This window comes from Apodemus sylvaticus, chromosome 3, assembly GCF_947179515.1.
Source record: "Apodemus sylvaticus chromosome 3, mApoSyl1.1, whole genome shotgun sequence".
Classification (NCBI taxonomy): Eukaryota; Metazoa; Chordata; class Mammalia; order Rodentia; family Muridae; genus Apodemus; species Apodemus sylvaticus.
Window position 1 is genome coordinate 115,086,171 of NC_067474.1, and position 14,876 is coordinate 115,101,046.

At 41.8% G+C, this 14,876-nt stretch overlaps 1 protein-coding gene across 1 annotated transcript in view; it reads left to right on the forward strand.

The window, feature by feature from the left end:
- Positions 1 to 8,475, forward strand: part of Ror1 (receptor tyrosine kinase like orphan receptor 1) — a 350,403-nt gene extending 341,928 nt beyond the window's left edge. Inside the window, exon 9 of the mRNA XM_052176840.1 lies at positions 4,626 to 8,475. Within this exon, the coding sequence (XP_052032800.1) occupies positions 4,626 to 6,053 (1,428 nt within the window). The 3' untranslated portion in view covers positions 6,054 to 8,475. The remainder of the gene's footprint in view (positions 1 to 4,625) is intronic.
- Positions 8,476 to 14,876: the final 6,401 nt, after the last annotated feature.

Genomic DNA, 14,876 nt, shown 5'->3' on the forward strand with positions numbered 1-14,876 from the left:
AGAGAAAACTGCTGCCAAAGAGGATAATGTCCTCTTCCTACATCCCACTACGGAAACTACACCTCTCATTTTTGGTAGGGCCAGAGACTGTCTCATCACTCTTAAGATGGGCAAATATAAATGACACTGTGTGGAAACCTTGAAAGTGCCTGTGTTTAGGTACAATCTGCTTCTAAAACAAAACAAAACAAAACACCATGGGGTTGCGGTTGGCCTGGTCATCAAAACATGAGAAGGGGCTTTGCCTTGGGCGACAGGAAGGCAGTGACTGTAGAGAGAAGCTTCGGGGTAAGCACATGGATATGAACTTCAGTTGTCCATTAGTACCCACTCTTGGAGCCCCCTTCCTACTTGAGGCTGCTGCCCCCTCCCATACTACACTGTAGCTCTGTCCAGCACAGAGAAATGCAGTCTTAAAGCGAGCTTCATACTATAGATGGAGGGGGCCACATAGAATCTTACCTAGCTCCTTAGGGTAATCTAGTCACCTATGCAAAAGGGGGAGGAGAAAGGAAGCTCTCACCCCCTGCCCTGCCCCGTTTCAATCAGATTCTCACCTGAGGTGAAACTTCCCGAAGGTAGAAAGATATAGTCACTGAGTTGACTCTTGATACCCATCTGTGCCCATCTCTATATGAAAAACTAGGTTTTAAACGCTGTCTATTGCTCACTGGTTCCATATCACACATTAAGAGATAGGGAAAGGAGCACCCCTACTCACTGCTCATCCCTAAGTCAAAAGGTCGCCATCATCATCTTGGCCTGAGGACCTGTGCCTTAGCCAGATCTAGACCAGATACTTCCCAGACTCAATGCTCTTCTCTTTCTTGTCTGCAAAGAGCTCATTTCCATAACAGTCCAGTCGCTTTCTATAAATAACTGGGGGAAGAAGCCCTATCAGACCCTAGCCAATGTATCAACCTCTGCATCAACTTCCCCCCTCCCCCTCCATCAAAAATTATATAATTTTTAAAGCTGAACTGAGGCAGATGTGTGTTTACTTTGAGAAGTAAAAATGTTAACATTTAAACTGAAAGCCTGTTTCGGTTTTAAGGTACTTAATTGCCTTACAGCATATAATAAACGCAGCCCATCTTGTCATTTAACTAATGGAGGGAGTGATGGAGAGATAGGAGCCCGGGACCCTGTTCTTTCCAGGGTGCCTTTGTACTTAGTTTACTTTGGCACTGTGCCTCGTGTGTATTTTACACTTCTTTACATTTTGTACATCCCTGTATGACAAATACTTGTCAAACAAAAACTAAACAGATTTATAACCCCTTAACTTGAAATGAGGCAAAATTGAACTGCCAAAACTTTATGACTTCATTTTCTTTCATAGTTTTCCACTGCATTGGTTCAAACAGACAAACCCCACTTGAGGTCAAGCCGAGGTCATTTCACTTTCATTACTAAAATATAATTTACAATATGCCAGACCTAAACAAGTTTAGCCTAAAGGGTTTGTATAATATAAACCATCTGTTCCTTAACAATACAGCTAATTTCCTGCCATCTCCGAGCAGTCTACTGACGGCTTCTTTTAAGGGGTTTTATGATTTTTTAACTAGTTTAGGATTTATGTAAAATTCGAAAATGGGCCCGTAGTTAAGATTCATTTGTACCGAGTAATTTGAGCATTTTTTAAAATGCAAATCACTGTATAAATGGCTCCCCTGAAACCAAGCTTAGAGTTGGTGTTTCTGGCCATTTTCTAGGCTAGCTGCCGCACAGGTGTTCAAAAGAAAATTGTTGCTGAACCCTGCCAGTTTAAGGATTACCCTGCTCCTTCCCAGAGCAAACACTCAAAGATGGTTCAGGGTGACTCTAGTCAACCCTTCCTTAGGTAAGTTAGAGAAGATACACTTAGCTGCATGCCTGCCTAGCTTACCTGGGCTGATGAGATATGACAAGATACAACTGGGTCAAGATGTAGCCTTGTGTGTGTATGAATAGAAAGAAAGAACTGTTCATAATACCCTAGTGTACGCCACCATTGTTACCAACTCCCAATAAGTTTCAGAGACCTGTTCAGCCTGCGGGGCCACCGCTCTGCCTGGCCTTGCTGGCCAAAGCCTCAGAATGGCTGTCCTGAAGATACCCTATTTTTTATTTCTCCTTTCTTCACCTGTAAAATAATAGACCTGAGTTCTTGCAAAGGTGAATGGGAGAGAAGGAATTTGCCTAACTCACAGGGGGACAGACGGGACAGCTCCAAGGACTTCACGTGAAGGGGAATAAGGAGGGGATAGGCCAGGCCATTGCCATGGTCCTGGTCACCCCTTTTCTTCCTTTTCCCAGAAATTTGTCCTGTTCTTCTCTCTGCCCCACCCAAGCTCTGCCTCCACCCACACATCCTAGAAAGAGGAGCAGTCTTCAGGCTGGCTACGCAGCATCTCAGATGCCACCAAGAATGCAATTGAATTCTACGTCAATTTGAAGAAAATGTTTTAAAAGAAGTTCAAGGAACTATACCAGAACATAGAAAATCTAACAAAAAAAAGACATTTGTTTTTTAAACTAAAGAGAATTACAAGGACTCTGTAGAACTAAAGCTGTATGCAGATCTACTTCTGGGTGGCTGTAGAGAAATTAAAAGAAAAAAATCAAGGTCATCAGCTACCACATATGACCTAACCCTGCAGGCCTGCATAAAGTCAGTTAATATTGGTGAAGTGCTATTCAGAAATCAACTAGTGTTAGTAGAAAACAGCAGACCCAAGATGCAAACTCCAAAAAACAGGGCTTTTGCTTGAGTTCAAAACTCACTGAATTATCCTTTTTCCACCGTGGGTTAACTTGAAAGCTGTGTGGAAGAGGACCCTCCAGTTCTTATAGTCCATTAATTTATGTCCTTATTCTCACTTTTCTAAAAGATTTTAGTGCTCAATCCCTTACCCTTCTCTATCATCAAGACCTGGAAATCCTGTTCAGGACTAAAACTAATTATAATTAATAGAGAATTGTTGAAGAGGTTAAGGCATCTATTGAATCCCCTTAGGTTATTTTATTGCCAACAGTTATCATCAGAATCCTCCCCTCAGCATCATGCAGGAAGGACTCAGCTTGGGTTACTCCTACCAGAAAAAGTTATACCATCCATGCTATGACAAAGAGAGTTGATTTAATTGGTTGCATTTCTCATGGCCACACCATCTCTCCCATAGGAAATCCATTGATTCCCACCAAATCACACCTAGAGGCTGTGAATGGAGTGAGGTGGTAGTGTGTGTTTAGCATGCATGAGGCCCTAGATCCAATCAACTGAACCAAAAAAGTAGAAAGAAACAATTTGGACAAGTGGTTCTCAACCTGTGTGTGGAGACCATGGGAAAACATATTTTTGATGGTCTTAGGAACCAAGACACCACTCAGTAGCAAAATTAATTACTTTCTACCTGTTATATCAGTGGTTCTCAACCTGTGGGCTACCGCCCCTTTGGTTGTAAAAAGGCTGATTCACAGGGGTCACCTAAGACCATCAGAAAACACAAATATTTATATTCTGATTCATTAACAGTAGCAGGATTGCAGATATGAAGTAGCAACAAAAACAATGTTATAGTTGAGGGTGACCATTACCTGAGGAACTGTTGTTATTAATGGGTGGTTAGCATCAAGAAGGTTGAGAACCACTGATCTAGACCATGTAAACAAGATAGAAGGCAGACCTATAATAACAGAAAGAAATCCCTGATTAGAAAGACGGAAAGACCCAAAGTCTTCAGTTTACTTACCCTGCCAATTAATGTTATTTAATCTAGTCCTAAAATTTCCAAGTATAAGAGAGCATGAGATTAAAAACCTCTACTTGCACTTCCTTCTTTCAAATTCCTGCTTAGATCCTCACTGGTAGCCATTGCTGGTCTCAGTCTCCTTTTAACAGCTTTCTAAATTTTCTTATGCATATGCAATGAAATACAGACAGGTTCTCTCTGTTTCTTCTCTTTTATACATTAAAATGTGTGGCATTTTAGCTGTTTTACTTTTCTTATTGAACTACAAGCAGTAGAATTTAGAGGCCACCCCATGTCTCCACGTAGAAAGCTCTCTTGTTCTTTTCCACAACTTTAGAATATTCAGTTTAGTAGCCACCCCCATCACACAAACACACTTTTGGGGGGGGGCTGGAAGGGTGGGATTTAAACTTAGGGTAACAAATGAAGACACTCTTAACCCTTGAATGACATTCCCAGCTTTTGTTGAGACTGGGGTTTGACCCAGACTCCTATCAAACTCCTGATAGTTCTGCCTCTGCTTTCTTAATGCTAGGACTGCAGGTAAATACCACCATACCTAGCTCTACCTCCCCTCCCCTCCCTTTTCTGTTTACTAGTTTGATCTTTGGGAATTTTTGGTTTGTTTGTTTGTTTGTTTGTTTGTTTGTCACCACACCCAGCTTCTTCAACAGTTACTAAACTCAATCTCCTCCAGGGAGATACTTGAGTGATTTCAGTCCCGTGACGGACAGGACTACATAAACAGGCCTTGTTCTGCGGGAGAATGGCATGCATCATCATACCATTACCTTCAGCACAAGTATCTGTTCATCTTTGATGAATGCCACCAGTGTCAATATGTCTTGCTTTAAAGGTTTTAACCCACACACTTTCCCTTTCTCACAGAGCAAGGCTAAAGAGCTGCCTCTTTCTGCGGTGCGTTTCATGGAAGAACTGGGTGAATGTACATTTGGAAAAATCTATAAAGGCCATCTCTACCTCCCAGGCATGGACCATGCACAGTTGGTGGCTATCAAAACCTTGAAAGACTATAACAATCCCCAGCAGTGGACAGAATTTCAACAGGAAGCCTCTCTCATGGCAGAACTACACCACCCCAATATTGTATGTCTCCTCGGTGCCGTCACCCAGGAACAACCTGTGTGTATGCTCTTTGAGTATATGAACCAGGGAGATCTCCACGAGTTCCTCATCATGCGATCCCCGCATTCCGATGTCGGCTGTAGCAGTGATGAAGATGGGACGGTCAAATCCAGCCTGGACCACGGAGATTTCTTACACATTGCAATTCAGATCGCAGCTGGCATGGAGTACCTGTCTAGTCACTTCTTCGTGCACAAGGACCTTGCAGCTCGCAACATTTTAATTGGAGAGCAACTGCATGTAAAGATTTCAGACCTTGGGCTTTCCAGAGAAATTTACTCTGCTGATTACTATAGGGTGCAGAGTAAGTCTTCACTTCCCATCCGCTGGATGCCCCCAGAGGCCATCATGTACGGCAAATTCTCTTCCGATTCCGATATCTGGTCCTTCGGGGTTGTATTGTGGGAGATTTTCAGCTTCGGACTCCAGCCATATTATGGGTTTAGTAATCAGGAAGTGATTGAAATGGTGCGGAAGCGACAGCTGTTACCATGTTCTGAAGACTGCCCTCCGCGAATGTACAGCCTCATGACAGAGTGCTGGAATGAGATCCCTTCCAGGAGACCACGCTTTAAAGACATCCACGCCCGGCTTCGATCCTGGGAGGGCCTCTCAAGTCATACCAGCTCTACCACTCCCTCAGGTGGAAATGCCACCACGCAGACCACCTCCCTTAGTGCCAGCCCTGTGAGTAACCTCAGCAATCCCCGATTTCCCAACTACATGTTCCCGAGCCAAGGGATTACACCGCAGGGTCAAATTGCTGGTTTCATTGGCCCTGCGATACCTCAGAACCAGCGCTTTATCCCTATCAATGGCTACCCAATACCTCCTGGCTATGCAGCTTTTCCAGCTGCTCATTACCAGCCTGCAGGGCCTCCCAGGGTGATTCAGCACTGCCCGCCTCCAAAGAGCCGGTCCCCAAGCAGCGCCAGTGGCTCGACCAGCACTGGCCATGTGGCCAGCTTGCCCTCATCAGGATCCAATCAGGAAGCAAACGTTCCTTTGCTACCCCACATGTCAATTCCAAATCACCCTGGTGGAATGGGTATCACTGTTTTTGGCAACAAATCTCAAAAACCCTACAAAATAGACTCAAAACAATCATCTTTGCTTGGGGACTCCAATATCCATGGACACACCGAGTCTATGATTTCTGCAGAAGTGTAAAATGTGTGACTTTTGTAAATACACTATCCCGGAAGAAAAAAAACTAGAAGGTGGCAGAAAAGATTTATATTCAAATGTTTTTATTGAAGGTTCTCATTTAGCAGACATTGCAACCAGTATCTTCTGTGAAGTTTAACTGTGTCTTACCAGAAAGACACCAGCAAGGAAAAATAATGCATTGTGGGATTTACACTCCATCTGGGTGTATGATATGTTGTTGGGAACAGACCATTTATTTCAAGGACTGAAAACTACAAAACCAATGGAGAGGAACGGAACATAGTAATGAAATAGCAAACCAAAAAAGGAAGTCCAATGGTGCTCTCTCGGTGTGTTTGCCTTTGGTCACCATGACGGATCTACCCCCAAAATGTAGATACTGTAGCATTTGTCTACCTGCTGTCTCTACTTCAGGATAGATGTTCAGAAACTATGTTGATTCAACTTAGACTCTAGGCATGTTTGAATGGAAGTGGTGCTTAGTACCACAGAGGGAGCTTTAGGCTACATTTTAAATCTCAGATAGAAATGAGCCATACAGATGTTACGTCCACAGATGTCCTCTCAGTAGTTAGGGTTCTTGGGGATGGCTTAGAGCATCTATCTCTGTGTGACCTTATTCTTCTCATGAGTAAGGACAGCCTTTTCCACAGTCCCCTTTTCCACAATATGTTTACACAGGCCCTGGAGAAGGAAGATTTGGATGCTGGAAATGGTTGTACGTTACCATTTAGGTTATTGCTTTAGGAATGGGGCACCCAAGGAGGCACAGTCAGGAAAATGGTTCCTTAGCCTGGATCCATATCCATGGGAGAACCAGGGTTATTTCACTGCTCTCTTAGTTGGCCTCAGTAGACGCTTCCCCCGACCACTCATGCTGCAAGCGTGTGTTGCTAAAGGCAAGCATAACCACACGTGCCTTGTAGCTTGTTTACAAGTTGGCCTAGGTCTCAGGGGTGCTTACTGTCCACAGACGATGAGCAGGAGGAAACCCTGTGATGATACCAGAGGCTGGTAAATTTAAGCTCTCATCTTGTGCTTTTCCTGGAGAGGTTCACCAATTAAATTCCAGCACCAAGAATTGTAACACTTTATTCATAGAGCTAGCTGAAACCCAAAGACAAAACACCCTATTTCACAAAGTGGAAAAACCATGCTGGGTTCATTCAAAGATTATAAAACTCCAGATTCCTAAACTTGGCAAACAAGCAGTTTGGTCCTTCTTGCCTTCCTTAGGGGGTGACATCAAGTGTGTCCATCCTGGCATTTACATGCTAACCACCTTTTACCATGTTAAAAATGTCAGCAAGTCTTGCTTTTATTTTAAAGTTATAGAGATGTATAAGATGTATAAGATGCACAATAAATCCTGGAAATATTTCATGAGGAGACTTTAAGAGCTAGAAAGATCCTGATGTCTCTGCTTTTAAAGGTAGAATTTACATAAGGAATAAAGGAAATCTGTCTACCAAAATGTGCCTAGGTTTTCCCAAACAAACATGAACTTATAGGTACTGTGAACTCAAAAGAGTTGGTTATATTCAGATTTACTGAGCAATAAATTCAGACCTATTTTGTGGCATGAATAAGCTGATTCTGTGTAACATTTCTTGAAGTGGAGTAGAGGAGAAAGAAGATTTGTATCCTTTTGTTGCTATGCAACTATTTAATGATGACGCTTCAAACCACAATTCTATATATCATATGACAATCAAACTGTTTTCCAAGAATATTTATTTTGAGTAAACACAGTCTCAGTGACTCTGAGTTTTCAAGGAGCCCTTTAAAGGGGGGCTAGCATTCCATGAGCCAGTAAGATACCTTCTCTGGAAAGTCGTTATTATGGTTGAAAAAAAATAAATTCAACTTAGTTTTTTATAAAGAACTATAACATTTATTTTTTAAGTCTTTTTTATAATAACTGAAGCCATTAAGGTGAGCAAACTGAATCTCAAAACCACTTGTTACAATGTATTAAGACAGCGCTGTGGTGCTGCGGTGTGGCAGCCTCTTTTGTATTAAAAAGGTATTCTTTCCAGAAGCTGAACAAAAATCTCTTTCGCTTTGTTGACAATGTTTTTTTTCTCTGCACAAAACTGTTAATGGTTTGTATCACAGAAGTGAAAATATATCTGCATTTTTATATCTGGTCTGTTTCCTTATTTCCTTTGCTTGTTTTTAACTCAATGTAGATTTTCTTCGCCTATATAATGACAATGTTCCAGTAGCTCACAGTACCATATCTCTCTTTAGCCTCACTGCATGCATTTAATCACTGTATGGCTTAATGTTTGATTTGTTCTTGTGGGCATTCCAAAGAGACAAGCATGGACTTGTAATGACCAACACACTATTTTATATCGAGGATATATGCATTTGTATTTCACCACCAGAGATGATATTAAACACTGATTATTTTATGCTGCTGTTTATTAAAATGTTTACTCTAATTTATGTCCTGAATATTGGTGTCATTAGGAGCATTTGGAAATCTTCATATTATTTCTAATGACTGACATTTCCTAGAAAGAGGAATAACAATTCTTATTTTTGCCTTACGTCAATTAAATGATATTTTAAGTATAATTTTAAAAATAGACTCACAGGGCAGTGGATACATCTCAGTGATAGAGCTCTAAGCTAGCATTCATAATGCCCTAGATCCAAGTTCCAGGACTACAAAAGAAACCACATTTGGGCATTGTTTTGTTAGTGAGCAAAGGAAAAAGAGGAATTCTGATAATTGTATAACCTGACAGTATAATCCGCCTGTAGATAGCAAGCTTTGTTTTTTTTTTTTAAATCAAAATGATATATTTATAATGGAATATAAACAATTGGAAATAGGGCTAAAGTTGTATTATTTTCTGCCTTGATGTTTCCATGTGAACTTGGCAAAACTCATGTATTTAGTCTCTAAAGAACATATCCTATCATGTCCCACTTAGATTCCAACCATGTAAAAGAGATACAGACATTTCACTGACATAATTTATCACTACACCCCAAAGTGCTCCCCAAATGATCTCCCCATCCAGCAATGACTACACATTTTCAAGGAAAATGAGTATTGTTATGAGATGTCTTAGTCAAGGTATCTATTCCTGCACAAACATCATGACCAAGAAGCAAGTTGGGGAGGAAAGGGTTTATTCAGCTTACACTTCTGCATTGCTGTTCATCACAAAAGGAAGTTAGGACTGGAACTCAAGCAGGAGCTGATGCAGAGGCCATGGAGAGATGTTCCTTACCAGCTTGCTTCCCCTGGCTTGCTCAGCCTGCTCTCTTATAGAACCTAAGAGCACCAGCCCAAAGGTGGTACCACCCACAAGGGGCCTTCCCCCTTGATCACTAATTGAGAAAATGCCCCACAGCTGGATCTCATGGAGGCACTTCCCCAACTGAAGCTCCTTTCTCTGTGATAACTCCAGCCTGTGTCAAGTTGACACACAAAACCAGCCAGCACATGAGAGTTGAAAGGGGGTGTTCCTCTTTGCTGTTTGGCACAGAGGGAAACACAAGAAGACGATTAGGGCCTTCTCCGTCAGTTTCAAGTACAGCTCTTGTTAGCACTGCCACCATCAGACTTCATAAAGCAACCACATCCCAACACAGTGAGGTCCATGTGGGGTTCTACCTCACACTTGAAGGCCTGGCTCTGCTCTTCACTCTTCTTTACTCTTTGTGTCTCTCTAGACTCCCCTCAACCCTGAGCCCCTTCATCCCCTAGTTCCTAATCACCAACATAATCAGGTACCTAGCACGAGCAGACCACATAGTCTGTTATTAAACACTAGACACTCATTGGACAAGAGCTCAGCCTCTTCATGCCTTCAAGGATGCTTAGCTACTTTAGTGTTCTTTACAGAGCCAGCTACCAAAAGGCCCAGGAGCTTGTCAGCATTGTAAAGCATCAATTCCTTCCTTGACTCAGGTGCTAAATCTACATTTCTAAGGGTAGAACCCAGTAATCTATGCTTTAATAATCTTTCATGTGTAGAGTGGTGGTGGCACATACCTTAATCCCAGCACTCAGGAGGCAGAGGCAGGTGAATCTCTGAGTTCAAGGCCAGCCTAGTCTACCAATGAGTTCCAGGACACCTACAGCTATACAGAGAAATCCTATCTTGAAAAAAAAATAAAACAAATAAAAAAGAATCTTCCATGTGATTCTAACAGACACTGAAGATCAAACATTATAGAACTGGAAGGAACGGGATGGAGATGTGTGGCCTTTTTATCTTTAGTAATGTAAGCAAGCGCTTATTCCTCTTCAAGAAAACCTAGTCACTCAAAACCACAGGACCAAGGTTGAGCCATTTGAGAGTCAGTTGCATTTTTCTGAAGCTCAGGGCTTTATAGCTCAGTCTGTAAAGCGTTTACCTAGAATTTGGGAAGAAGTTAGGGGTAAGATCACCAATAATCCTACCCCAGATTATATTTTTCTGTCATTATTCACTTGGATAGAAAATGAATGACAAGCCGGTGAGATGTCTCAGAAGTCATGGCTCTTGTCCTGAAAGCCTAGCGGTGAGTCTGTCCCTTGGAGTCCATGTAAAGATAAGGCCTCAACAAAGTCGCCTTTACCATCTCATGTGTGCCATGGCATGTGTGCCCCACACAGTGATACAAATAAATACATTTTTAAAAAGAACTCAATGCAACACTGGCTAAAGGTCCATGACTGAAGGTAGCCTGGGAACCCTAAGAGGCTCTGCATCATCTGCACTTCTTGCAGTTAGGGAGGGAGGAGGGAGGAAAGGAGGGAGCGCTCCCCTTCTTGGATCCTGACTAAATATGTTACTCTTCATGTGATCAAGCTCAAAGAAGCTATTTTCTTAGTACAGCTTTTTGAACTTCAAAACCGATAGTTGAAAAATAAATGAAAAAATTCTAAACACAGGGACTCGTGTCTGTAGGGTAAGACCAACCCCTAGTCCACATCATTCCAGAAGCCGCCCAGAGAACCCTTCCCATGACAGTTGGAGGAAGTGATCATTCTGGCTTCTTGCATCTTCTGCAGTCCATTGGTCTGTGCAGGGCTGGTTCTCCAGGGAACTACAGGCCTAATGCTTAAGAGGACAGCAGGAGGGATCCAGAGGGGTGTTGGGATGGAGGTCATACTCTTAATTTATAGAGTTAGCTTTTCTTTTCAGCCCATGGCTCAAATGCTAAAGAGGAAATTCCAGATCAGAGAAGGAAAAGGAGTGAGGGAGGGAGGAACAAGGGGTTCTACAGCCCAAGTCAGAGCTGTACCTGAAGTTTGTTACCATAAATGCCAAGAGGGCTGAGTCACTGAAACCTCAGGAAAGTCTTACAAACTCTCAAAGCATCCAAAGTCAAGGCAATCCTCCGGGAAGTTTGTATGGGAAGGATTAAAAACATGGAGCTGTATAGGAAGACAGACTGCTGACATATTTAGGACTAGCTGAGTTCTAATCATGTAAGAGTTGCTTGTTAATAAGTAGCATGACACTGGCTGAGAAGGCCAGGCCAGACCCAGAGCCTTCCCTGAGTGACTATGTGAATGAATGTTCTCATCTGCTGCAGAGAAAAATGCTGCTGAAAATTAGATAGGACACTGCCTAGACCTTCTTAAAAGACATTAACATTATGTATAAAAATAAAAACTCAGGGACTGTATAATAGGAAGAGAATGGGCCTCTGTGCCAGTTCTCATAGACCCACACTCTTGACTGTAAACTCAGACATTTAAATGACTAGCTACACAAAGTCTTAGATCAGTGCTTCAGTCCTCCAGGTCTTGGAGGCAAAATGGAACTCACACCAGCAGCAGGTATCACCCATGTCTGTCAGAGGAGGTGAGTGTGCTGTGACCTCCCTGTGTGGGATACCTGAAGAACACTCATTTCATGGTACAGAAAAAAGCAAGAGTCCTAACTAAGACATGATCACTCATCCAGCCTTAGCTCAGACACATTGCTTATTATTTCATAGCTGTTGTCAGTATAAGCTCTGAGGCTAAACCTGACTGTAGAGCCTGGATCAGTTTCTACCATTTGGAGAAAATGAAGTTCACACACTCATGAGAAGGGCTCCAGAATATAATAGTAATCACTCTTAAAGCAATATACTAAATAGTGGGTATCATGACATTTTTCAAATATATGTCATTGTCCTTTGCTCATTGCCATCCCCTATAAAATTCCTTTGTTGCCTTTCCTATCCTTCCCAGCATTCCCCTCCCCCCCAAAATGGTTCCCCTTCTAATTTTAGTCATATGATAGGTGATAGACAATAGATGATATTAGATAAATGATAGATAGATAGATAGATAGATAGGTAGATATGCACACATATGCACACTTATGAGAAGTATGTAGAATTTGTTATCCTTTCTCCACAGTTTCCTTTCATGTCCTCCATCTATACCTTCTATCTTAATGTCATTAATATGTCATATAATCATATATTTAAGTCTAAGTTTTTTTTTCTTTTCCTGTTTGGTTGTGCTTTCCTGTAATTCTTTTTTTTCTTTTTTTTTTATTGGATATAATTTATTTACATTTCAAATGATTTCCCCTTTTCTAGCCCCCCCACTCCCCGAAAGTCCAGTAAGCCCCCTGCTCTTCCCCTGTCCTCCCACAAACCCCTTCCCACTTCCCCGTTCTGGTTTTGCTGAATACTGTTTCACTGAGTCTTTCCAGAACCAGGGGCCACACCTCCTTTCTTCTTGTACCTCATTTGATGTATGGATTATGTTTTGGGTATTCCAGTTTTCTAGGTTAATATCCACTTATTAGTGAGTGCATACCATGATTCACCTTTTGAGTCTGGGTTACCTCACTTAGTATGATATTCTCTGGCTCCATCCATTTGCCTAAGAATTTCATGAATTCATTGTTTCTAATGGCTGAATAGTACTCCATTGTGTAGATATACCACATTTTTTGCATCCACTCTTCTGTTGAGGGATACCTGGGTTCTTTCCAGCATCTGGCAATTATAAATAGGGCTGCTATGAACATAGTACAACATGTATCCTTATTACATGGTGGGGAGTCTTCTGGGTATATGCCCAGGAGTGGTATAGCAGGATCTTCTGGAAGTGAGGTGCCCAGTTTTCGGAGGAACCGCCAGACTGATTTCCAGAGTGGTTGTACCAATTTGCAACCCCACCAGCAGTGGAGGAGTGTTCCTCTTTCTCCACACCCTCTCCAACACCTGCTGTCTCCTGAATTTTTAATCTTAGCCATTCTGACTGGTGTAAGGTGAAATCTTAGGGTTGTTTTGATTTGCATTTCCCTAATGACTAATGAAGTTGAGCATTTTTTAAGACGCTTCTCCGCCATCCGAAGTTCTTCAGGTGAGAATTCTTTGTTTAACTCTGTACCCCATTTTTTAATAGGGTTGTTTGGTTTTCTGGAGTCTAACTTCTTGAGTTCTTTATATATATTGGATATTAGCCCTCTATCTGATGTAGGATTGGTGAAGATCTTTTCCCAATTTGTTGGTTGCCGATTTGTCCTCTTGATGGTGTCCTTTGCCTTACAGAAACTTTGTAATTTTATGAGGTCCCATTTGTCAATTCTTGCTCTTAGAGCATACGCTATTGGTTTTCTGTTCAGAAACTTTCTCCCTGTACCGATGTCCTCAAGGGTCTTCCCCAGTTTCTTTTCTATTAGCTTCAGAGTGTCTGGCTTTATGTGGAGGTCCTTGATCCATTTGGATTTAAGCTTAGTACAAGGAGACAAGGATGGATCAATTCGGATTCTTCTGCATGCTGACCTCCAGTTGAACCAGCACCATTTGTTGAAAAGGCTATCTTTTTTCCATTGGATGTTTTCAGCCTCTTTGTCGAGGATCAAGTGGCCATAGGTGTGTGGGTTCATTTCTGGATCTTCAATCCTGTTCCATTGATCCTCCTGCCTGTCACTGTACCAATACCATGCAGTTTTTAACACTATTGCTCTGTAGTATTGCTTGAGGTCAGGGATACTGATTCCCCCAGATTTTCTTTTGTTGCTGAGAATAGTTTTAGCTATCCTGGGTTTTTTGTTGTTCCAGATGAATTTGATAATTGCTCTTTCTAACTCTGTGAAGAATTGAGTTGGGATTTTGATGGGTATTGCATTGAATCTGTATAGTGCTTTAGGCAAAATGGCCATTTTAACTATATTGATTCTACCGATCCATGAGCATGGGAGGTTTTCCCATTTTTTGAGGTCTTCTTCCATTTCTTTCTTTAGAGTCTTGAAGTTCTTGTCATACAGATCTTTCACATGTTTGGTAAGAGTCACCCCAAGATACATTATACTGTTTGTGGCTATTGTGAAGGGGGTCATTTCCCTAATTTCTTTCTCAGCCTGCTTATCCTTTGAATATAGGAAGGCCACTGATTTGCTTGAGTTGATTTTATAACCTGCCACTTTGCTGAAGTTGTTTATCAGCTGTAGGAGCTCTCTAGTGGAGTTCTTTGGGTCACTTAGGTAGACAATCATGTCGTCTGCAAATAATGATAGTTTGACTTCTTCCTTTCCAATTTGTATCCCTTTGACCTCCTTATGTTGTCGAATTGCCCGAGCTAGTACCTCAAGTACAATATTGAAAAGATAAGGAGAAAGGAGGCAGCCTTGTCTGGTCCCTGATTTCAGTGGGATTGCTTCAAGTTTCTCTCCATTTAGTTTGATGCTGGCTACCGGTTTGCTGTATATTGCTTTTACTATGTTTAGGTATGGGCCTTGAATTCCTGTTCTCTCCAAGACTTTAAGCATGAAAGGATGCTGAATTTTGTCAAATGCTTTTTCAGCATCCAATGAAATGACCATGTGGTTTTGTTCTTTGAGTTTGTTTATGTAGTGG